The sequence below is a fragment of the Procambarus clarkii genome, chromosome 57, assembly GCF_040958095.1.
Source record: "Procambarus clarkii isolate CNS0578487 chromosome 57, FALCON_Pclarkii_2.0, whole genome shotgun sequence".
NCBI classification, from domain to species: Eukaryota; Metazoa; Arthropoda; class Malacostraca; order Decapoda; family Cambaridae; genus Procambarus; species Procambarus clarkii.
The window spans coordinates 10,092,849-10,118,959 of record NC_091206.1 but is presented as its reverse complement, the minus strand read 5'-3'; the positions used below and the strand labels follow the sequence as shown (position 1 = coordinate 10,118,959).

At 46.4% G+C, this 26,111-nt stretch overlaps 2 protein-coding genes across 2 annotated transcripts; one reads left to right on the top strand and one right to left on the bottom strand.

Moving 5' to 3' along the window:
• Nucleotides 1-1,554: 1,554 nt before the first annotated feature.
• On the bottom strand, nucleotides 1,555-19,213 carry LOC138353315 (prophage side tail fiber protein homolog StfR-like). Its single transcript, XM_069306190.1, has 2 exons — nucleotides 18,590-19,213; nucleotides 1,555-1,575 (listed from the first exon to the last, which is right to left on the bottom strand). The coding sequence occupies exons 1-2, from the start codon at nucleotides 19,211-19,213 to the stop codon at nucleotides 1,555-1,557; spliced, it is 645 nt and encodes a 214-aa protein (XP_069162291.1).
• Nucleotides 19,214-19,302: 89 nt separating this feature from the next.
• On the top strand, nucleotides 19,303-26,107 carry LOC138353314 (uncharacterized). The gene is made up of 4 exons (XM_069306188.1): nucleotides 19,303-19,388; nucleotides 24,479-24,659; nucleotides 25,425-25,759; nucleotides 25,909-26,107. Exons 1-4 carry the CDS (start codon nucleotides 19,303-19,305, stop codon nucleotides 26,105-26,107), a joined length of 801 nt encoding a protein of 266 aa, XP_069162289.1.
• Nucleotides 26,108-26,111: the final 4 nt, after the last annotated feature.

Here is a 26,111-nt window from a genome sequence, read left to right as displayed (position 1 = left end):
CCAGGTGAACACTACTGTCAATTGATCAGTTGTTGATTCAGTGGAACCCCCCCCCCCCATCCCTCCCTCTTCCCCACCCCCACTCCTCTTTCCACCTCCCACCTTCCCCATCCCATTACCTTCCTCTCGTTTTCTCCTCTTCCCTTCCTCTCCCCCACCCTTCCCTCCACCCCACCCCCCCAACACACACAACAGCCCTAGAGTTCCAGGAATCTGAAAACATTTCAGTCCAGACTCGGGCCTTCATTAACATCGATAGCAGATCATTTTCTGACAGCAACAACGAATGCTAAATTCTCTGACAGGCTGGCTGATAAGTGCCACAGGCTGGTCTACCTTGTCAGTACCACAGGCTGACCTACTTTGTCAGTACCACAGGCTGGCCTACCTTGTCAGTACCACAGGCTGGCCTACTTTGTCAGTACCACAGGCTGGCCTACCTTGTCAGTACCACAGGCTGGCCTACCTTGTCAGTACCACAGGCTGACCTACCTTGTCAGTACCACAGTCTGACCTACCTTGTCAGTGCCACAGGCTGGCCTACCTTGTCAGTACCACAGTCTGACCTACCTTGTCAGTACCACAGGCTGACCTACCTTGTCAGTACCACAGTCTGACCTACCTTGTCAGTACCACAGGCTGGCCTACCTTGTCAGTACCACAGGCTGACCTACCTTGTCAGTACCACAGGCTGACCTACCTTGTCAGTACCACAGGTTGACCTACCTTGTCAGTACCACAGGCTGACCTACCTTGTCAGTACCACAGGCTGACCTACCTTGTCAGTACCACAGTCTGACCTACCTTGTCAGTACCACAGGCTGGCCTACCTTGTCAGTACCACAGGCTGACCTACCTTGTCAGTACCACAGGCTGACCTACCTTGTCAGTACCACAGTCTGACCTACCTTGTCAGTACCACAGGCTGGCCTACCTTGTCAGTACCACAGGCTGACCTACCTTGTCAGTACCACAGGCTGACCTACCTTGTCAGTACCACAGGTTGACCTACCTTGTCAGTACCACAGGCTGACCTACCTTGTCAGTACCACAGGCTGACCTACCTTGTCAGTACCACAGTCTGACCTACCTTGTCAGTACCACAGGCTGGCCTACCTTGTCAGTACCACAGGCTGACCTACCTTGTCAGTACCACAGGCTGACCTACCTTGTCAGTACCACAGTCTGACCTACCTTGTCAGTACCACAGGCTGGCCTACCTTGTCAGTACCACAGGCTGACCTACCTTGTCAGTACCACAGGCTGACCTACCTTGTCAGTACCACAGGCTGACCTACCTTGTCAGTACCACAGGTTGACCTACCTTGTCAGTACCACAGGCTTATAAAAAATAAGTGATAATTCAGAGCAATGTTATAGATTTGTTTGTCTGCGGATGGAGAGCCGAAGAACTCTCGGAATCCTCTTCAAGTAAACTCCAGGCAAACATTACACGATATCTGAGGCTCACGTCTGGAGCGAGGCGCAAGCATCAGCTAGCTCTCTCGCTCTCTCCTAACTCCACGGTATTGTCAGCTTGTTCACGGAGACAAGTCAAGGCAAATGATCTCGTCTCTGTTTAAGAAAAGAGTATTATAGTACCTTTCTCCATAGGACATTATGGGGTGTAATCAGGTAATTGATTTAATTTTCTTTTTCCCCTTTTAAATGGGGACACAAACGAGGCTCTTGCAGTTAAAATGACTTTTAATGGTAGCTCGCCTTAAGTTTTTCATTAGGAGAAAGTTTGCCTGAATCTTACAGTCAAGAGGACTAGTATATACATTTTCTTGTAGTTAAGATTGGTGCTTGTATCAGTTAGGAGGATTGTCAAGGTAAGAAATTAACAGATATTCTTGGTATAATCACTTGCATTACCTTCTACCACACCTACAGTCTCTAGCTGCCTCCACACCTGCAGCCCCCAAGCTGCCTCCACACCTGCAGTCTCCAGCTGCCTGTACACCTGCAGTCTCCAGCTCCCTCCACACCTGCAGTATCCAGCTCCCTCCACACCTGCAGTATCCAGCTTCCTCCACACCTGCAGTATCCAGCTCCCTCCACACCTACAGTTAGTTCTCAGCTGCCTCCACACCTACAGTTAGTTCTCAGCTGCCTCCACACCTGCAGTTCCCAGCAGGTGTGGAGCATCTCAGCATTACCGTAGACCAGAGTGTGGTCGGGTTGGCTGTAAAAAATACCCTGGTTGGGCCTCGATTTAGTGCCTCCAGATCCAACCTGTCCTCTTAAAAAGAACGTCGCTTTTGGCCGTTTGCCCGTATGGCCGAATTTGGACGTAATTTGAAATTGAAAAAAAAAAATAAAATAAATGTGGGATTTTTTTTTTCAACAACAGTAAGTTAAGGGTCCTGTGATAGGTTAGGTGGGCAGGAAATTCTCATAAAGTTTCAAAACGTTATGAAAAACGTTAATGTAAAGTGTCCTCTTATAACCTCTGCGCGTAAGCCGGACGACTCAAATAGAAAACGGAACAGAACGTCACTTTTGTGAGTCGATTTCATTTCAAATTACGTCCAAATTTAGCCATATCGCGCATACGAGCCAAAAGTGACGTTCTTTTTAGGAGGACGGGTTGCCAGATCGCCCCAGAGAACTCAGTAGAGTTCTGGGATGGTTTACCTTTGTACCACCATCATGGCTGAGTCGATTAAGGCAGGCGTCTGGGAATCACAAGATCCTGAGTTAAAGTCACTTATTGCCTCAAAAATATTTTCATTGATATATATATGAAAATAAATTTGAAAATTAATTTGGTTTAATGGAGTTGGCAGGAGAGAAAAGATAGCCTGAGGCTTGCCATGATTACGTCAAGAGTAGCTGACAGAGGTTCCTGCCTAGTGCGGTGACACTGGTCTAGAGGGTATACAACAACAGACATGATTTGCCTGGAGTTGCAAGATTGCAGCCAATGAGCAGGAGACTAGTTTTGACGTCACCAGTAAACTCTGTTACGGGAGGTTGGAGAGGCGAGGTGGGTCACTGACCCTGCCACCTTGTTTGGGTGTTGACGAGTGCATCACCACTCCAGGACTTATCGCCAGATTCAGGACTGTGTGGCAAGTTAAGTTTACTAGTAGCAGGAAGAGTACTTTCCAATAACCAGAGGAGCAGCTGACAGCCTTTGGACAAGGTAGATGTGCGAAAAGAGATTGTATGGAACGACTGCTGTAGTAAGACCTAGCACGGCGCCCAGGGTACTAAAGTTGGGAATAGTGTGTGTGTGGGGGGGGGGGGAATTAGTGAATTATCAAGGGAAAGCACCAAGCCCTTACGACTATATAGCACTTGGAAGGGGTCAGGATAAGGATTTGGGATGGGACGGGAGGAAAGGAATGGTTCCCAAACACTTGGACGGTCGGGAATGGAACGCTGACCTGCATGAAACGAGACCGTCGTTCTACCGTCCAAGTGGCAGTTTAATAAGAGTGGTTTAATAATCAAACAAAAACCCAAAAGGGATTCCATGCACCCGCCAAATTCCCTGTTTATGAATGGAAAACGGTTTACACACGACTCACAACTGATGACGTTCGAAGATATCCGGAACAAGTGCTTCACTAACGACTTTTGCTCGAACCACAACGCAGGTAAAGGATTCACCCACGTACTTCAAATACAAATAATCGCCAACAGAACCTAAACACCTAACCTAACCTATGCCTACATATGCTATGCTAAAGTAGGGGAGTCATCCCCTTTGACGCTGGCATATAATGTGAAGAGTGAGAGCCACCTGGCAGGTGTCTGAAGCACTCCCGACTTGACAAGCTGGTCGGTAAGTCGATCCAGTGATGGATACCAGTTAGTGAAGTAAGGGAGAACCTTTTCCTCGAGAAGCAGGGCCAGTGATTACTGTGAGTGTTTGACCTCTTAAGCTCCAAGAATATTAATCTACAGTGACAGTAAGTGATTAATGTTGGCCCAGTCAGTAGAGACGGTGGTCGTGACTCAAAGCCAGCGTAGTCTATCAGTGTAGACGACAGCGTAGTCTATCAGTGTGGACGACAGTGTAGTCTATCAGTGTGGACGACAGTGTAGTCTATCAGTGGGAACGACACTTCTCAGACACCAGAGACGAGAGGCAGGATGGCCTGCGGAGCGACGCACCCTTGCAAGAGTCCAGAACACTTCAAGGTGGGAGAGCACCCTGTCAACACAATCCCATATCACTCTCAACGGAACGAAGCTAATCAAGAATGTTGTTGGAAATTAACTGTAGTGAACCAGCGGCATCGCCGAGGCTGTGTGTGGGAGGAGAGGAGTCTAGAAGAGACATCCAACGTCACAAGTAGGAGTGACGTCAACAAAGTGGCAGCCAAAGTAGCGATGCAGAGTGACTCGAGAATAACTCATCGCCCCTATTGGATACGTCAGCTGTTCTAGCTAAGTAACTTACCTTAACAGTGGCTTCATTAGTACGTGTAAATCCTGTCGCTACAATTGAACATTTATGTTCTTTGTACACACATTGTTTTGAATACAAATTATTATTAATATTATAGATTATTCGTCAAGGATTATTGTATGGCAGAACTTCAAGTACGATTTGATTATCAAGCCTCCAAATTTTTTGAGAAAGTAAGTTTGACCTGCATAAGTAATCAATATATGATGTTATCCAGTGTGGCTGCATGTCCAAATCCGCCACAATACTAAAGCTAAGGCTTTAAGAATAATGGGAAACAAGCGCTAATGGGAAAAATTTATATTTCCTAATAGACAACTAGCTTAATTATCCTTTCTGCTGAATAAGAAATTATTGGATAAACGTTTTTGCTCATTAATATTTAAAATAATTAATAGAAGCATCATCTGACTTCCTCGAACTGTGAACATTTTAAACATTTCATATATCAGAGTTTAGTCTGTCGACGCTTTTATAATATATTCATCTTAAAGCTGAGGCCTCCTTGTTAAAGTGATTTTAAAGTGATAAAGTCATTTGGTGAATAGTCCGGACACATCACGACGAAACTACCACGTTGCTACAACGTGCGAACAAATGTTAACACATAACAAGTTTTAACAACCAATATATCAAGTTGTAACAACGTTCTAATTCGTCATAAAAACGTTATAACAAGATGTAACAACTTTATTACAAGTTGTAACAAGCGGAAAACAGGGACAGTTACGTTGTGTGTTTACAGGGGTATATTACGTCGATCATTGGCTGGTCGACTAGAAAGGATTGGAACTCTTTCATGTGTAAACGTGCAGGCAGTCATAGGCCTATTGTGAGACAGCATTCATAGACACAGTGGCTTATGTAATGTGTAGGCATACTCACTCAACATGTAAGCTATCGACTCATGACTGAATCAGTAATGTTTGTTCAGTAATCAGATAAAATTTAATCAGCTTTACTTTGATGATAATAACATCAATAGGAATATATTATTAAAGAAATAATGACATTGAGAGTAATAATAATAATACTGCAATAAAACATTAAAATTGTAAAAAAGTATTAGTTAAAACAATATATATTAGTTATAATAATAAAATATGTATATAAAAGAGAATGTTTGCTGGTTTGTCCAAAGTTTGGGCCCAGCCTCGTTTCAACTGGGCAGGATGACTGTCATAGGCTGATTGGGGTCGGCCCTATGGCCTCGCTGTAAGAGAAGTCGGGTTCCATGGCGACCACCATGAAGTCAGTGGAGATGAAATGTGGGTGTCCGAGTCTATAGAGTTTCATTATTTCAAGTAACCTCGGAACACGACACAGTGGTTGCCAGGATCAGGTTAGGTTACCGTTACCTGTGGCAGGTGGCTGCAGGTGACGAATCTCCCAATCCTGAGCACTCCAGGTACAAACTCTGTGAACAGGAACTGCGGCATGATCTCCCACACTACATCACCGAATGTCCAGTTATTAGACCATTCAGACCAGTTGGCATGAGGTACCTGGAGCTTTGCAATTTATTCACTCTCGTGTTTTTGATGATATCCTCATAACGCACCCAGAGTCTGCCAGTGCAGACTACTTATCACATGCCTCTGAATGACTAACCATCCTGTGTGATGGGGATTTTAGCATCACCTAGCTAGCTTTGTGACACACTGTACTCCCTTCATATAGTCTAGGGCAGCTGCACAAATTCAGATATTCCTAAATGTGTTAATGAAAAAAAATCGGAACACGTGTGGAGTAGAGCAAACTTAGTTATATGAAGTAAAGATGTGTAGTGTGTAATGATGACAATATGCAGTAAAAATAGTTTCGGTGATGGGGGGAGGCGGGGTTGGTATATGTTGAAGATGATATGGTGTGTGAGGGGGAGTGTATGTGGGTGTGGGAGGCCTGGTCACCCTGTCGACCTGTAAGCTTAACCGAGAGGATCTTCGTGGAAAGAAAGAAGGTAACGAGACCTGGAAGGTTCGGTAATGTTAGGGGAAGAGAGGCAAATATCAGGGAGAAGCGCCAAGCCATTACGTCTATATAGCACATGGAAGGGGTCAGGATAAGAATCTGGGATGGGACGGGGCGAAGGAATGGTGCCAACCACTTGTGGACGGTCGGGGATTGAACGCCGACCTGCATTAAGCGAGACCGTCGCTGTACCGTCCAGCCCAAGTGATTGGGCAATGTAATAGGAGGGAAATGAAATTGTTGGAGGTAGAATTGACGAAAGAGAAAGGAAGATCCTAATAAAACTAGGCACAGACAGACACTTAGGAAATCATACATGGAGACGGAAAACTAAAGAGAAAGAGAGCCCATAAAAAGGAACACTTTTGTATACAGTGGCCACACGTTTTCAGCAGCATTTAAACTTTAATAACTTTCAATGCAAACTTGAAAGAAAAACTGTAAACACCGTATGACAGCCTAATTCACGAAGCTCTTTAATGTTGATGCTACCCATTTTTATGTCAATGTTTTCTAATTTATTTTTAATTACATTTGCTCTGAAGCCAATGGAAAATAGCCGTACTATATGAGAACGTTTAAGTGAAAGGGAAGGTTTTCTCAAATAATATATATATATATATATTTTTTTCTACCACAAACGTGGCCACACATTTACAATGCTAACCAGCATATATACATTTTCTTCTGTCCTCCATGGACAGGGTTAGTGATCTGTTAAACATATAGTTCAGTGATTTATTGAACAATCAACCACATAAGGTGATTGTTGTGCTTATAAAATGCTAATCTAACCTACATACAGAAATACATAAACACAGATTTACGTCAGTCCTAAATAAACAGTGTTCGGTGTGTCTTTTTACATAACGTCATTAATGTGCGTTTACAAATGCGAAATGCAATTCTGACCAACATCCACATATCCTATAAACACCTACATACATACATAGATGTATGTAGGTGTTGAAAACTGAAGGTGATTAAGGTGCTTTTACAAGCTCAGGTTATAGTTACATCACAAACACTGTATAACTAATGCGTTTCATAGTCAATCTCAGGTACAAGTCCTATATATCATCAAGTATTTTCCCAGTATTTATATAGTATTGGTAAGAGGTCACCTAACAGACAAGAGTTAGAGCCACAGTGAGGGGGCGAGTAGTTGAACTGGTGTTGAGTAAATACTTCATGGGTCGGTGTTGGGACCCATGCTAGTTATCATTTATGGTAATGACCTAACCATAGGGGGTGAGTCCTGTATGTCGATACTTGCAATGGATGCAAAATTAATGAGAGTCGAAACAGATAAACATTGTAAAATGTTCCAAGGTGACTTAGACAAGCTGTAGAGCTGGTGCGAGAAATGACTGTTCGAATGAAACACAAAGTGATATTAGGTATCAGGATCCCAGAAGGAACGAACACGATGATCGGAAACTTCCTCCCAGAAACGAGTAAAGAAAAAAGACCTGAGAGTGGATATAACACCAAGTTTAACCCCCAGAGGCCCATATAAAGAGGATACCATCAGCAGAATACTCTACAATGGAAAAAGATTGAATATCGTGTATGAACCTAACAAGGAGACATTTAGATCACTGTAGACCGCTAACCTAAAGCCAGTCATAGAGTATGCCACTACTCCAAGGACCCTTCATGAAATAAAACACATATATGAAAACTAGAAAAGGTTCAGAGGTTTGGAACGACCTGCGAGGGATAGGCATATGAAGAAAGACTAAAAGAACTAGACCTGACGCTTAGTGGGAAAATGTAATGAGCAAATTGTAAAAGCGAACTCTATTAGTAATTCAAAAGAAGATATAATATAGAAATAAAGCAAGAGTCATTACATTAAACAACCAGCGGCTAAAAAGTCGGGATACAAGAACTAAAGCTCAACTCTACATGTATAAACTGGAAAGCACAAATAGGTGAGTATGCACACACTCACCCTCCCTCACTTCCTCTCTTTTGCTCTCGCTCTTATTCTCTCTCTTTCGGTCTCTCTCTTTCTCTCTCTTTCTCTCTCTCTCTGTTTGCCGTTTTCCATTAGAGATTGTTTAATTCACCCAAAAATTAACCAACAAATTTTGAAAGAAAAAGAGCGACAGGTGTCAACAAGGAAGACCCAGAAGCATTATAAGCGAGTTGAGGAGTTAATACCAAGCGCTAACACGAGGCCTGGAATTAAAATTATGGTAATGAAGATTTAAAGAAAAGACTAACAACTTTATTAAATGTAAAACAAACGATGTAAAAAAAAGAGAAAACAAATGAGAAAGTGAGTGACGCTTATACAGAAAAAAAGTTAAAGGTCAAGCTGAGGAAGAATTATAAAAAGAGAAGCGCCATAGGCTTGAGAGTCGACTAACACACAGGCACTAATGAAGTCAGGAGGAGGAGGAAGAGGAGAGGTGGAGAGAATAAAGGGAAAGTGATGGAGGGGAGAAGAGAAGAGACGGCTGAATGTTAGGCAAGGGGTAAGGACGAGCAGGGTACATGGGACACCAAAGGTGGAGAAGGAGAGAGAGAACGAGAAGCCAGTGGAGGGAGACGGAGAGGAAGTAGAGATGGATGAGGTAGGAGGAGGTACAGGAGAAGGCAGAAGGAACTAAGAGTGCTTAGAAGTATTTGAAGGAAAAGATAAATGAAGGTATGGAGCTAAAGTTGACAAGTTGACTAGTTTGGTGGCTACCAGAGAGGAAGGTAGTTTAGTGGTTACCAGAGAGGAAGGTAGTTTAGTGGTTACCAGAGAGGAAGGTAGTTTAGTGGTTACCAGAGAGGAAGGTAGTTTAGTGGTTACCAGCGAGGAAGGTATTTTAGTGGCTACCAGAGAGGAAGGTAGTTTAGTGGCTACCAGAGAGGAAGGTAGTTTAGTGGCTACCAGAGAGGAAGGTAGTAAAGAAATATAACAATTCTAGCCCCTCACCTCTCCAAGGACGAGACGAAGTGTTTGTCAGGAACCAAAACTACATAAAAGAGAGCTTAACAACCACAAGGAGCGTCAGAGCTTGCTTATGTACCGGTTTTTATAGAGGGAGATAAGTCACCTGCGTACACCTGTGGTCCAGTTAGCTTAACGTCTATTGTAAAACTTGAACCGATAATCGCGAAAGCCATTCGCCTACATTTTGAAAAACTCAAATTAAGGAAGAATTCACCCACATGGTTCTGTAAACGACAGAGGAAAGGATTACGTTATTTAATACCTTTGATTCTGTGCATCACGAGAGACTCATCTCAAGTTATAGTGAGCTATTCAGATGCAGTCGATGAGTCACAATAACGTGGCTGAAGATATGATGACCAGACCACGCACTAGAAGATGAGGAGACCACGACGTTTCGGTCCGTTCTGGACCATTATTAAGTCGAGTTATTCAAAGCTGAAGTAGGGCGAGGTTACGGTATTTACAAGAAAGCAAATGGCTAGTACAATAGGAAGTTAAGTCCGAGTGAAAAAGTATTGTAAATGGAGCGGCCCACGTCTGACCAGCAATATTTCCAAATCTGAAGACGATACCAAAAGTTGTGCAGCCAATCAATTTAATAGATGACTCAGAATCGCTACAAGACGGTCTAGATAGCCTTTTAAAATGGACAAAAGACTGGCAGATGCAGCTCAATGCAGAAAAATGATACGTTAGGAGAAAGCGGGTCAGAAGGAAAAGGAAAAAGGCAACGACGAAATGGATAAGGCGGAAGAAGCTAAGAAGAATGAAGAAGAATGAAGGAAGACGATATCGAAAGGAAGAGAGAGACTGAAGAGAACGAATTCTAATTATTCCGGAAGAGAGAACGTAAGAACAAACATGTGAGAGTGGAAGCTGAGCTTTGACAAACATGGACCAGAGTAGAGACAACAAAATTAAGGTCTAATTATATATAATACATAAATTTACATATGAGAGAGAGAAAAAGAGAAGGGAGAGGGAGAGAGCTAGAGAGAGAGAGAGAAGGGAGAGGGAGCGAGCCAGAGAGAGAGAGAGAGAGAGAGAGAGAGAGAGAGAGAGAGAGAGAGAGAGAGAGAGAGAGAGAGAGAGAGAGAGAGAGAAGGGAGAGGGAGCGAACCAGAGAGAGAGAGAGAGAGAAGGGAGAGGGAGCGAGCCAGAGAGAGAGAGAGAGAGAAGGGAGAGGGAGCGAGCCAGAGAGAGAGAGAGAAGGGAGAGGGAGCGAGCCAGAGAGAGAGAGAGAGAAGGGAGAGGGAGCGAACCAGAGAGAGAGAGAAGGGAGAGGGAGCGAGCCAGAGAGAGTGAGCAACAGACCAGCCTGCAGGCCAGGTACCCGTGTACCCAAGCTTCACAACGCCACTGCAGTTGCAGGATAAATCCTTCCGTCATATTTCTCTCTCCAGCAATTATCCTGATGCTTAATGCACTTTTATGACCTGGCTGGAGTGTGTTAAACGCGCCCTTCAAATATCCATCCCAGTTCGTATCCCTTTTAAAACCAGGAGGGCAAAAGTGCACACATAACATCGCGGGGTTAGACTCAGGTGTGGGGAGGGAGGAAGGATGAATGACAAGGCAGGTGTGTGGTGAGATGGATGAAGGACAGGGCAGGTGTGTGATGAGATGGATGAATGACAAGGCAGGTGTGGGGTGAGATGAATGAAGGACAGGGCAGGTGTGGGGTGAGTTGGATGAAGGACAGGGCAGGTGTGTGGTGAGATGAATGAATTGCAATGCAGGTGTGTGGTTAGATGGAAGAAGGAAGAGCAGGTGTGGGAGAGAGAGGATGAAGGAAGAGCAGGTGTGGGAGAGAGAGGATGAAGGAAGAACAGGTGTCTAATACATATATTTCTCTCAAAAAAACACACACACACACGTGCTCGCTCGCACACACACGCACATCCCCAGGAAGCAGCCTGTAGCATCTGTCTAAGTCACAGGTAACTATTTACTGCTAGGTGAACAGATCATCAGGTGAAATAAACTTTGCCCCTTTGTTTCTGCCGCAGACGGGAATCGAACCCGGGCCCTTAGGACTACGACCCCACATTGCGGAGGGGAGAGGGGTGTGTGTGGTTTGGGAGAGGAAGGTGTGTGGTGGGGGAGAGGCAGGTGTGTGGTGGGGAAGAGGAGGGTGTTTTGAGTGCGGGTGCAAAGTGTCTTAAGCTATTTTCTGTCAAGTATTTTGTGAAGCATTTTTCCTTTGCTGCTTCTATATCTGTGTCTCTCTCTCTCTCTCTCTCTGTGTTTCTCTCTCTCTCTCTCTCTCTCTCTCTCTCTCTCTCTCTCTCTCTCTCTCTCTCTCTCTCTCTCTCTCTCTCTCTCTCTCTCTCTCTCTCTCTCTCTCTCTCTCTCTCTCTCTCCCCCCACCTCCTTCGATGTGTAAACCGTGGAGGCGATATATATATACAACCATCGGGGGTCGTGTTGGTAATGGCGGCCGGGGACAGGCTGGCCCTCAGCCTCCAGTAGCCATACACTCCATGATGGGCTTCCCAACGACCTCGGCCAGGCAGGGATTAATTCCCCGCTCGCCCGATGACCCCTCGGCCAGGCGAAACAATTAATCCGTCTGTCACAACTCGGCCCGGCCCGGATAGCTATCTCTCTCACGACTCATTAACAGATGCTCTGGTTGAACGGTGGCCGGGGGCGCTCTTTGTGAGGGGTGGGGGAGCAGGATGGGGTGGGAGAGACGTGGGGGAGAGTGAGGGAGAGATGAGGAAAGGAGAGATGAGTGAGGGAGAGATGAGCGAGGGAGAGATAAGTGAGGGAAAGATGAGTGAGGGAGAGATGAGACCAGACTAAACTGAAAAATGAAGTGACTTTTATGTCCTATTGAAGAATTTTATTCTCATCCTCATGTCGAATAATAAATTTAGTTTTATTTAACATTCTAAAGCATGAACCTCGTTTACTTATTTCCATAATATTTACAGTTACGAATAAAATAGAAGTTATAATTTGATTTGATTTACAAAAATATCTCTGATTACAATTGTTTTAGATCACATTCACCAGAGAAACTTGTAACAATAGTTGAAGAAAACATTAAATATGATACAATACGTGTAAAGTTTTGGATAAAAATTGCTGAATTTTCAAAACCCTTTATAATTAATTAATGTGTTTACATTGAACGTTAGAATCATACAATAAATTATTTGTCGGAAATGATCGAACATAAAAAAATTCTAGTTAATTTGGTGGTGCTTAATTATATCGTCAACGAGTTTGAGGGGAAATGCGATGGGTTGAGTTACATTCATCGTTTCTCTCTAATTGTTTGTTTAGAATCTAATTTGTAATTCCTTTCAAAAACATGTTGTGAGCAATTTGTCTTATGACCATTGTAATAAGTGCCTGATATGACCTGTTTCTGTTGTGAGCAGATCGAGTAGTTTCTATTATGAGTGTTGAGAGTACAACACCTGTTCAAAGTTTTTTTATTTTAGCAACGCCTGTTGTGAGTGTTAGGTGCTATAACTGTTGTGAGCAGAAACTTGTTAGAGCGACATCTGTTGTGAAGAATGTACATTAGGACTAGTTTTACGTCAACCGTATATGTTGTGAGGAAGATCTGTTGTGAAGAACTAGATTATCGCGATTGTATATTGTCAATATTTTTACGAGCAAGTACTATTACTACTAATACTATTGTATGAGAAATATATTTTACGAACAATATATTGTATGATCAATATATTTTACGAACAATATATTGTATGATCAATATATTTTACGAGCAATATGTTGACCAAACTACACACTAGAAAGTGAAGAAACGACGACGTTTCGGTCCGTCCTGGACCATTCTCAAGTCCATTGTGATGAGGAAAGGAGGCAAAGGCAATAAATAGGCAAGAGAGAACAATATATTGTATGAGCAATATATTTTACGAACAATATGTGCTGTCCAGTTGTATTTACCCCCAAAAAGTATGCTGTGAGTTTATACAAATATTCTGATAATTCGTCTTGATCGATAGTGACATTCTAAACTTTTAATTTGATTTCCAGAGTTCGACAAACTTTTCATTTGAAAGCATTAATTAGTAATGCGTGTGTGTGTGTGTGTGTGTGTGTGTGTGTGTGTGTGTGTGTGTGTGTGTGTGTGTGTGTGTGTGTGTGTGTGTGTGTGTGTGTGTGATTACCTAACAGTGCACACAGAAATCACAATAGAGTGATATATCAGATATCACCCAAACCATGTCGTGGCACAGTTGACAAAGGCGCAGCTGGGAACATCCCGTTCGTAGGTTCGAACCCTCATCACGGCCCTTGTGAATTTGTTCATTATGCCCCGCCTACGTTGTACCTGTTGCGTTACAACACAGGTATATTGATCAAATTCTTTGTCGAATCTGGCTTTAAAGTTATGGAGCTCTTGGACCCAACCGTACTAACCAATCAATTTTTCTCTATTATATCTTTTTCATAAATCTCTCTCTAAAACACACACACACACACACATCCTCAGGAAGCTGCCCGTAGCAGCTGTCTAACTCCCAGGTACCTATTTAATGCTAGGTGAACCGGAGTATCAGGCTGAAAGCAACTCTGCGCAGTTGCTTCTGCCTCCGCCGGGAATCGAACCCGGGAGATTACGACCACGACCCCCAAGGGCTGTCCACTCAACCGCGAGGCCATATGTATAAGTGTATAAACAATAAGTCGTGAAGACTGTTTAAACTAAATTCAGTGTATAAATAATAAACGAATAAAGATCAAACTAACATACATGGAAAGTGGAAGAGCAACAAGAAACACCACACCAATTACCACCAACAACAGATAAAAGAGTCAACAGTGGTAGTTAGAAGAAGCGAGAGTTGGAGAAGGTGCATGGGGGAAGGGAGGCTGCTGAAGTATGCATGGGTCGGGCCTGGTCACGAAATTAGTTTCGTCTGTTATTGTTTAATGTCACTCACCAGCAGCTGCCCTTATAGACAACCCGGGTTCAGAGCCAACGCACGTACTTGGCATATAATCAATGATCTCACATAACCAATGATCAATAATCACATTGCCCATGCAAAGGAAGATATAGTTATAGTGTTTGTTCATGTAAGGTGTGTGAGCGTATATATGATGACCAGACCACGCTCCAGAAGGTGAGGAGACGACGACGTTTTGGTCCGTCCTGGACCATTATCAAGTCGAGTGTAGACTTTATATTGGTCCAGGACGGACCGTCGTGTCTATCTTCTGATGTGGGGTTTGGTCATCGTATCTTTAACTACGCTATTGTGACATCGTCTGTATGTGCGTATATATATATATATATATATATATATATATATATATATATATATATATATATATATATATATATATATATATATATATATATATATATATATATATATATATATATATATAATATGTTCTTCGGTCAGACAGTGTAATCAAGTTAGTCTTTGCATTTTTAAAATGTGTTAAATAATCAGTGAGACGGTGATGCTGAGTGACAGGTGTCTGATCATTCTTTGTCTGACTTACCTATAAGCCTTCCCTGCCTCGCTGTATGACGTCCCTGCCTCGCTGTATGCCTTCCTTGCCTCGCTGTATGCCTTCCCTGCCTTGCTGTATGACGTCCCTGCCTCGCTGTATGCCTTTCTTGCCTCGCTGTATGCCTTCCCTGCCTCGCTGTATGACGTCCTTGCCTCGCTGTATGCCTTCCTTGCCTCGCTGTATGCCTTCCCTGCCTCGCTGTATGCCTTCCCTGCCTCGCTGTATGACGTCCCTGCCTCGCTGTATGACGTCCCTGCCTCGCTGTATGACGTCCCTGCCTCGCTGTATGACGTCCCTGCCTCGCTGTATGCCTTCCTTGCCTCGCTGTATGCCTTCCCTGCCTCGCTGTATGCCTTCCTTGCCTCGCTGTATGCCTTCCCTGCCTCGCTGTATGCCTTCCCTGCCTCGCTGTATGACGTCCCTGCCTCGCTGTATGACGTCCCTGCCTCGCTGTATGACGTCCCTGCCTCGCTGTATGCCTTCCCTGCCTCGCTGTATGCCTTCCCTGCCTCGCTGTATGACGTCCCTGCCTCGCTGTATGACGTCCCTGCCTCGCTGTATGACGTCCCTGCCTCGCTGTATGCCTTCCTTGCCTCGGTGTATGCCTTCCCTGCCTCGCTGTATGCCTTCCCTGCCTCGCTGTATGCCTTCCCTGCCTCGCTGTATGCCTTCCCTGCCTCGCTGTATGCCTTCCCTGCCTCGCTGTATGCCTTCCCTGCCTCGCTGTATGCCTTCCCTGCCTCGCTGTATGACGTCCCTGCCTCGCTGTATGACGTCCCTGCCTCGCTGTATGACGTCCCTGCCTCGCTGTATGACGTCCCTGCCTCGCTGTATGCCTTCCCTGCCTCGCTGTATGCCTTCCCTGCCTCGCTGTATGACGTCCCTGCCTCGCTGTATGACGTCCCTGCCTCGCTGTATGACGTCCCTGCCTCGCTGTATGACGTCCCTGCCTCGCTGTATGCCTTCCTTGCCTCGCTGTATGCCTTCCCTGCCTCGCTGTATGCCTTCCTTGCCTCGCTGTATGCCTTCCCTGCCTCGCTGTATGCCTTCCCTGCCTCGCTGTATGACGTCCCTGCCTCGCTGTATGACGTCCCTGCCTCGCTGTATGCCTTCCCTGCCTCGCTGTATGCCTTCCCTGCCTCGCTGCATGCCTACCCTGCCTCGCTGTATGCCTTCCCTGCCTCGCTGTATGCCTTCCCTGCCTCGCTGTATGCCTTCCCTGCCTCGCTGTATGACGTCCCTGCCTCGCTGTATGACGTCCTTGCCTCGCTGTATGCCTTCCTTGCCTCGCTGTATGCCTTCCCTGCCTCGCTGTATGACGTCCCTGCCTCGCTGTATGCCTTCCCTGCCTCGCTGTATGCCTTCCTTGCCTCGCTGTATGCCTTCCTTGCCTCGCTGTATGCCTTCCCTGCCTCGCTGTATGATGTCCCTGCCTCGCTGTATGCCGTCCCTGCCTCGCTGTATGACGTCCCTGCCTCGCTGTATGACGTCCTTGCCTCGCTGTATGCCTTCCTTGCCTCGCTGTATGCCTTCCCTGCCTCGCTGTATGACGTCCCTGCCTCGCTGTATGCCTTCCCTGCCTCGCTGTATGCCTTCCTTGCCTCGCTGTATGCCTTCCTTGCCTCGCTGTATGCCTTCCCTGCCTCGCTGTATGCCTTCCCTGCCTCGCTGTATGCCTTCCCTGCCTCGCTGTATGACGTCCCTGCCTCGCTGTATGACGTCCCTGCCTCGCTGTATGACGTCCCTGCCTCGCTGTATGCCTTCCTTGCCTCGGTGTATGCCTTCCCTGCCTCGCTGTATGCCTTCCCTGCCTCGCTGTATGCCTTCCCTGCCTCGCTGTATGCCTTCCCTGCCTCGCTGTATGCCTTCCCTGCCTCGCTGTATGCCTTCCCTGCCTCGCTGTATGCCTTCCCTGCCTCGCTGTATGCCTTCCCTGCCTCGCTGTATGCCTTCCCTGCCTCGCTGTATGACGTCCCTGCCTCGCTGTATGACGTCCCTGCCTCGCTGTATGACGTCCCTGCCTCGCTGTATGACGTCCCTGCCTCGCTGTATGCCTTCCCTGCCTCGCTGTATGCCTTCCCTGCCTCGCTGTATGACGTCCCTGCCTCGCTGTATGACGTCCCTGCCTCGCTGTATGACGTCCCTGCCTCGCTGTATGACGTCCCTGCCTCGCTGTATGCCTTCCTTGCCTCGCTGTATGCCTTCCCTGCCTCGCTGTATGCCTTCCTTGCCTCGCTGTATGCCTTCCCTGCCTCGCTGTATGCCTTCCCTGCCTCGCTGTATGACATCCCTGCCTCGCTGTATGACGTCCCTGCCTCGCTGTATGCCTTCCCTGCCTCGCTGTATGCCTTCCCTGCCTCGCTGTATGCCTACCCTGCCTCGCTGTATGCCTTCCCTGCCTCGCTGTATGCCTTCCCTGCCTCGCTGTATGCCTTCCCTGCCTCGCTGTATGACGTCCCTGCCTCGCTGTATGACGTCCTTGCCTCGCTGTATGCCTTCCTTGCCTCGCTGTATGCCTTCCCTGCCTCGCTGTATGACGTCCCTGCCTCGCTGTATGCCTTCCCTGCCTCGCTGTATGCCTTCCTTGCCTCGCTGTATGCCTTCCTTGCCTCGCTGTATGCCTTCCCTGCCTCGCTGTATGCCTTCCCTGCCTCGCTGTATGACGTCCCTGCCTCGCTGTATGCCGTCCCTGCCTCGCTGTATGACGTCCCTGCCTCGCTGTATGACGTCCTTGCCTCGCTGTATGCCTTCCTTACCTCGCTGTATGCCTTCCCTGCCTCGCTGTATGACGTCCCTGCCTCGCTGTATGCCTTCCCTGCCTCGCTGTATGCCTTCCTTGCCTCGCTGTATGCCTTCCTTGCCTCGCTGTATGCCTTCCCTGCCTCGCTGTATGCCTTCCCTGCCTCGCTGTATGCCTTCCTTGCCTCGCTGTATGCCTTCCTTGCCTCGGTGTATGCCTTCCCTGCCTCGCTGTATGCCTTCCCTGCCTCGCTGTATGCCTTCCTTGCCTCGCTGTATGCCTTCCTTGCCTCGCTATATGCCTTCCTTGCCTCGCTGTATGCCTTCCCTGCCTCGCTGTATGCCTTCCCTGCCTCGCTGTATGCCTTCCCTGCCTCGCTGTATGCCTTCCTTGCCTCGCTGTATGCCTTCCCTGCCTCGCTGTATGCCTTCCTTGCCTCGCTGTATGCCTTCCTTGCCTCGCTGTATGCCTTCCTTGCCTCGCTGTATGCCTTCCCTGCCTCGCTGTATGCCTTCCCTGCCTCGCTGTATGCCTTCCCTGCCTCGCTGCATGCCTTCCCTGCCTCGCTGTATGCCTTCCTTGCCTCGCTGTATGCCTTCCCTGCCTCGCTGTATGCCTTCCTTGCCTCGCTGTATGCCTTCCTTGCCTCGCTGTATGCCTTCCTTGCCTCGCTGTATGCCTTCCCTGCCTCGCTGTATGCCTTCCCTGCCTCGCTGTATGCCTTCCCTGCCTCGCTGTATGCCTTCCTTGCCTCGCTGTATGCCTTCCCTGCCTCGCTGTATGCCTTCCCTGCCTCGCTGTATGCCTTCCTTGCCTCGCTGTATGCCTTCCTTGCCTCGCTGTATGCCTTCCCTGCCTCGCTGTATGACGTCCCTGCCTCGCTGTATGCCTTCCCTGCCTCGCTGCATGCCTTCCCTGCCTCGCTGTATGCCTTCCTTGCCTCGCTGTATGCCTTCCCTGCCTCGCTGTATGCCTTCCTTGCCTCGCTGTATGCCTTCCTTGCCTCGCTGTATGCCTTCCCTGCCTCGCTGCATGCCTTCCCTGCCCCGCTGCATGCCTTCCTTGCCTCGCTGTATGCCTTCCTTGCCTCGCTGTATGCCTTCCTTGCCTCGCTGTATGCCTTCCCTGCCTCGCTGCATGCCTTCCCTGCCTCGCTGTATGACGTCCTTGCCTCGCTGTATGCCTTCCTTGCCTCGCTGTATGACGTCCTTGCCTCGCTGTATGCCTTCCTTGCCTCGCTGTATGCCTTCCCTGCCTCGCTGTGTGCCTTCCTTGCCTCGCTGTATGCCTTCCTTGCCTCGCTGTATGCCTTCCTTGCCTCGCTGTATGCCTTCCCTGCCTCGCTGTATGACGTCCCTGCCTCGCTGTATGACATCTCTGCCTCGCTGTATGACGTCTTTGCCTCGCTGTATGACGTCCTTGCCTCGCTGTATGCCTTCCCTGCTTCGCTGTATGCCTTCCCTGCCTCGCTGTATGACATCTCTGCCTCGCTGTATGACGTCTTTGCCTCGCTGTATGACATCCCTGCCTCGCTGTATGCCGTCTCTGCCTCGCTGCATGACGTCCCTGCCTCGCTGTATGACGTCCCTGCCTCGCTGTATAACATGACGTCTTCCTGACTCTCGGGACATTACTCGTTAGGGCTGTTGACTCAACCATACAACGCCGCTCAATACTAATGTTTGCCAGCTATAAATGGTAAAGACCGTAGTGTTTGGTCGTGATGTTGGGCGCGTCGGGTTGGGTCTGGTCGGGACGGGTCGGGACGGGGATATAGACAGGTTGGTCAGGACTGTGCCTGAGACTAGCAGGAGCGAATCCGGAACAGATGCAACAGGGAAATTAGTGAAGCCAATTTCCCTATACAAGTGGGAATGTATCTTCAGGCAAATAATCACACAAAAGCCACTACTTCACTATCTCCTGGAATGTGAAGCAAACAACGACCTTAGAAGAGCTTTAAGAGTCCCTGAATCTTGCAGTAACCCAGCCTGAAGCCATCAACACTGCCACTCGTCTGGTCAAAAAAGGTGTCCAGCAGCTGGAGACCCTCATAAATACTGTCAAAAGTATCTTTCCCCCCGCGATATCACCCATATAGTAAGGACTGACGATTTAAATGCGACCTCAGCACACAGTATTTAGTCACTTAAAAAATTCACCAGTTGCGGGCTGTTCATGCCCTTGCCACCTCTTGGGCAGCTTAATCTTCATCTTCCTCACATAAAAACGTTGAACACCGGGCTTTCTTGCCATGGAAATCACTTAGTGTACAAGTGTAGGTGTTCACACAGGTACTCAAGCAGCCTCGTTTACCAGTTGAATGACTGTTGAGAGGCGGGACCAAAGAGCCAAAGCTAGACCCCCGCAAGCACAACTAGGTGAGAAAAACTAGGTGAGTACAGGTGCTCATACAGACTGGCAAACAGTTCGTCTCACAGTCTCTCACACAAGCACTCACACACAAGAGGATTCTCACACCCAATCGTACTCTGATCTACACGCTCACTCACGCGCCAAACAACCTTCATGAAAGGTTCCCAGCACACACACACAGTGACAAGAACAAGTATGTGTTCATTTGGTACTCGGTTGAACATCACTTGATCATGCACACATTATTAAACCATGCACTCACGTACTCGTCGTACACACGCATATGAACGCATCAAGTGCAAACGCGCACACACACACACACACACACACACACACACACACACACACACACACACACACACACACACACACACACACACACACACACACACACAATCTTCTTAAAGAAAATATGGTGAGAAAGGCGGGGGTTTAAGTCCGCCTGGCAATTTGCATATCAATTTTGAGAACGCATCGGAATTTAAGGCTACGCCGCGTAATGTAACAGGAAGCGACGTTTATTGAGACATATACATTAGAGTCGAGGCTCATGTTTGTCCGAGATGCTGGCGTGGAGGTGTTAGTCTGGGAGGCTGGCGAACCAGACGAACCAGCCAGTGGTTCATCCTAGACGCCGAGCGGAAGTCTTGGCACCTGCTCCACCTGGGACCTCCGGAGAACGTGTCGAGAGTTTGAGTACTGGGAATGTGTACTGCCGTCACGCATTCCTCGTCAGCGGCCAAGACTGATACACAGGCCTGGTGCACTTATAGCTTTGGTTTGTTAGTTGATAGTTTCAATTTTCCGGTTGGATCATAGGCAGGGACCAGGTGGCCACCGCCGGCTAGACTAGCTAGCTGGTGCCTGTTGTGTAATACTCGTGGCCTCCTGTCGTGCTTTTTTGGGTGCCATGGGCGTCTGGCTGTCGCTCCGGCAGTCACTAAAATACGTTGCTGCGTATTTGGCTGACTGAGTACGAGTTCATGAAGGGCCATCCCAACTTTGCCGTTCGGCCGCGACTTTCTCCCGCTGCCCACGGGCTGATTTCGTCAGGGGCCACTAGGTGTCGGTAGTGTTCCGGTTGGTCTTTTGTATGGGGTGGGGCTCCAGTGCCAGCCTCCTCGGTGCAGTAAGGCTTCGGGTTTTTTTCGGACACCAGAGCACATTAGGCACTTGAACCGCCGTCGTCCTGAAATCAACAAGAGTAAGTTGATATACAACGTGTAAAGACCACTTATGGTCGGTATCCTATAGGTCGATTTGCTGACTAACTCCCGATTACCTATTTATTGGAAGAGGAACATAACCATTAGGTGATAGAAACAGTGCCCAAGTATTTATGTCCCGCCTGGAATTCTAACTATAGGATTACCGATTGTGAGTCTAGAACGAACCCAACTATACTACCGAGACCCGGTACGGAATCCCACTTGATTACAGCGAAATTCTCAAGCTCATCTTCGTTTTCTGCCATGATCCAAAGCAATCAGCGCCAAAGGCAGATACCAGGAGCTAGAACCTCAAATATAATTCCCCAAAAGCTGACTACTGTCTAACCTTGGCATCATTAATAAACACACAAAGCCTGGAGGCTCTGCAGTCAACCATGTGGAGCTGAAGACCTGAACACATGAACACTTCTTACTAGAATATAGAAAAACAATAAATATATTGTATATGTATTTGTAATTGTGGAAAAAGTCCACCTGTAATTTATTGGCCAAAATGTCGCCACATGCGACATTGTGGAACTTTACTCATTTACTCGCATTAGTAAGAATTCTTTCAGCCAATGTTAGTTTCCGAAGTTGAGATGAGGCTGAAATTTTTACATTCTGTGAGACTCGACTGAATATCTGAAATTTCTCGTTCATACTTTGGGTGTTGTAGTTGTGAAGGGTGTTCAGTGGTTGTGAGAGGTGTTCAGTGGTTGTGAGAGGTGTTCAGTGGTTGTGAGAGGTGTTCAGTGGTTGTGAGAGGTGTTCAGTGGTTGTGAGAGGTGTTCAGTGGTTGTGAGAGGTGTTCAGTGGTTGTGAGAGGTGTTCAGTGGTTGTGAGAGGTGTTCAGTGGTTGTGAGAGGTGTTCAGTGGTTGTGAGAGGTGTTCAGTGGTTGTGAGAGGTGTTCAGTGGTTGTGAGAGGTGTTCAGTGGTTGTGAGAGGTGTTCAGTGGTTGTGAGAGGTGTTCAGTGGTTGTGAGAGGTGTACTGAGATTGTGAAAGAGTGCCTTTCGTAGTTGTGAACAAGTGGTGTTCAATAGTTGTGAACGAGTTGTGTTTAGTAAGTCTTAATGAAGGGAATTTATCACCTGCAGTTCCTGTTCTAATGCTATATGGTCATGTCCAACATAATATTGATTGCATGCTATACAGGGAATTTTGTAAACACAAGTATCACACTTACCAATAATTGCAACTCTACTAATGGTAGCATTTCAATCTATTGGTTACAAAATTGATTGAATAAAATACAGAAACACACACACAAAATAGTTCTTACGAGCCATAGATATCTTACAGCTCCTGGGCAGCTACAGGAAATTCTTTTCATCGGCTAGCAAGACGGAGGAAATAGTTCTGATAGATATAACTGAAAGAAATGTAACCCTGAGCAACACTAACCACAAGATACAGCAGCTCACCTTCTACTACGAGGGTACGGAGACCGCTAACTTGCTCGTGAATGGAATGGAATTATCAAGTGAAAGTGCCAAGCCATTGCGACTATATACCACTTGGAAGAGTGGTATAGATATACAGGATATAGATTTGGGATGGGACGGATGGCATAAAGCGAGACCGTCGCTCTACCGTCCAGCCCAAGTGGTTGGTCCCTTGCTCGTGAAGAACTCTCCCGATATCAAACTGGTTGACTTTAAAGAGACAAAATGTGTTATGAGCCTTGACATGCCCACTTAAAGACTGTGAGCACCAACGGTGTCAGTTTATAGCCAAATAGCTTGGGTACCCGGCAGTGCCCGGATGCCCACGAAAGATTGTGCCATTTAAGTGTTGGGAGCCCATGAATAATTATTTTTTAATAACATATTAAGGTACGTCTACATCTATACAGCTACCCTCGAATGTATGAAGGGTTACATACTTTGTGACGTACTTGAGGTAAAATAATTACATTGAGAGACTGTGGATTCTAGTCACAATCGACTTGAGAATGGTCCAGGATTGACCGAGACGTCGTCGTCCCTTCACCTTCTAGTGGGTGGTCTGATCAACTGTGGATTCTACCCTGAACATTTCACCAACACTGACTTCATGAAGGCTGACACCTCTTCGAGCGGGGCACCTGGACTACTTTATGACTAGTCACCCTGAAAAGTTCATTGAGTCAAGGCCAAAGCATTTTGCCTTAAATCTAGGACAGATAAACAAAAACAGATGATATTCCATTTTGTAGATATAGATATGACATCTTTTGTAAGACTCCCTAGCAATGCTTTAACCATAACGTTCAGTCAAAGGTTCACATCATTTCTACACACAACCAGCCCGTCACCAGAGACACCCTGACTAGCGACACTACAATATTCGACAGATACAGCGACAATATTCGACAGATACAGCGACAATATTCGACAGATACAGCGACAATATTCGACAGATACGGCGACAATATTCGACAGATACAGCGACAATATTCGACAGATACGGCGACAATATTCGACAGATACAGCGACAATATTCGACAGATACAGCGACAATATTCGACAGATACAGCGACAATATTCGACAGATACGGCGACAATATTCGACAGATACAGCGACAATATTCGACAGATACAGCGACAATATTCGACAGATACAGCGACAATATTCGACAGATACAGCGACAATATTCGACAGATACGGCGACAATATTCGACAGATACAGCGACAATATTCGACAGATACAGCGACAATATTCGACAGATACGGCGACAATATTCGACAGATACAGCGACAATATTCGACAGATACAGCGACAATATTCGACAGATACAGCGACAATATTCGACAGATACAGCGACAATATTCGACAGATACGGCGACAATATTCGACAGATACGGCGACAATATTCGACAGATACAGCGACAATATTCGACAGATACGGCGACAATATTCGACAGATACAGCGACAATATTCGACAGATACAGCGACAATATTCGACAGATACGGCGACAATATTCGACAGATACGGCGACAATATTCGACAGATACGGCGACAATATTCGACAGATACAGCGACAATATTCGACAGATACAGCGACAATATTCGACAGATACAGCGACAATATTCGACAGATACAGCGACAATATTCGACAGATACAGCGACAATATTCGACAGATACGGCGACAATATTCGACAGATACGGCGACAATATTCGACAGATACGGCGACAATATTCGACAGATACAGCGACAATATTCGACAGATACGGCGACAATATTCGACAGATACAGCGACAATATTCGACAGATACAGCGACAATATTCGACAGATACAGCGACAATATTCGACAGATACAGCGACAATATTCGACAGATACAGCGACAATATTCGACAGATACGGCGACAATATTCGACAGATACGGCGACATTATTCGACAGATACGGCGACAATATTCGACAGATACAGCGACAATATTCGACAGATACAGCGACAATATTCGACAGATACAGCGACAATATTCGACAGATACGGCGACAATATTCGACAGATACAGCGACAATATTCGACAGATACAGCGACAATATTCGACAGATACAGCGACAATATTCGACAGATACAGCGACAATATTCAACAGATACGGCGACAATATTCGACAGATACGGCGACAATATTCGACAGATACAGCGACAATATTCGACAGATACGGCGACAATATTCGACAGATACAGCGACAATATTCGACAGATACAGCGACAATATTCGACAGATACAGCGACAATATTCGACAGATACAGCGACAATATTCGACAGATACGGCGACAATATTCGACAGATACGGCGACAATATTCGACAGATACAGCGACAATATTCGACAGATACGGCGACAATATTCGACAGATACAGCGACAATATTCGACAGATACAGCGACAATATTCGACAGATACGGCGACAATATTCGACAGATACGGCGACAATATTCGACAGATACGGCGACAATATTCGACAGATACAGCGACAATATTCGACAGATACAGCGACAATATTCGACAGATACAGCGACAATATTCGACAGATACAGCGACAATATTCGACAGATACAGCGACAATATTCGACAGATACGGCGACAATATTCGACAGATACGGCGACAATATTCGACAGATACGGCGACAATATTCGACAGATACAGCGACAATATTCGACAGATACGGCGACAATATTCGACAGATACAGCGACAATATTCGACAGATACGGCGACAATATTCGACAGATACAGCGACAATATTCGACAGATACAGCGACAATATTCGACAGATACAGCGACAATATTCGACAGATACGGCGACAATATTCGACAGATACGGCGACATTATTCGACAGATACGGCGACAATATTCGACAGATACAGCGACAATATTCGACAGATACAGCGACAATATTCGACAGATACAGCGACAATATTCGACAGATACAGCGACAATATTCGACAGATACGGCGACAATATTCGACAGATACGGCGACATTATTCGACAGATACGGCGACAATATTCGACAGATACAGCGACAATATTCGACAGATACAGCGACAATATTCGACAGATACAGCGACAATATTCGACAGATACAGCGACAATATTCGACAGATACGGCGACAATATTCGACAGATACGGCGACAATATTCGACAGATACAGCGACAATATTCGACAGATACGGCGACAATATTCGACAGATACAACGACAATATTCGACAGATACAGCGACAATATTCGACAGATACAGCGACAATACTCGACAGATACAGCGACAATACTCGACAGATACGGCGACAATATTCGACAGATACAGCGACAATACTCGACAGATACAGCGACAATATTCGACAGACACAGCGACAATATTCGACAGATACAGCGACAATACTTGACAGATACAGCAACAATAGAACATTAGAAAT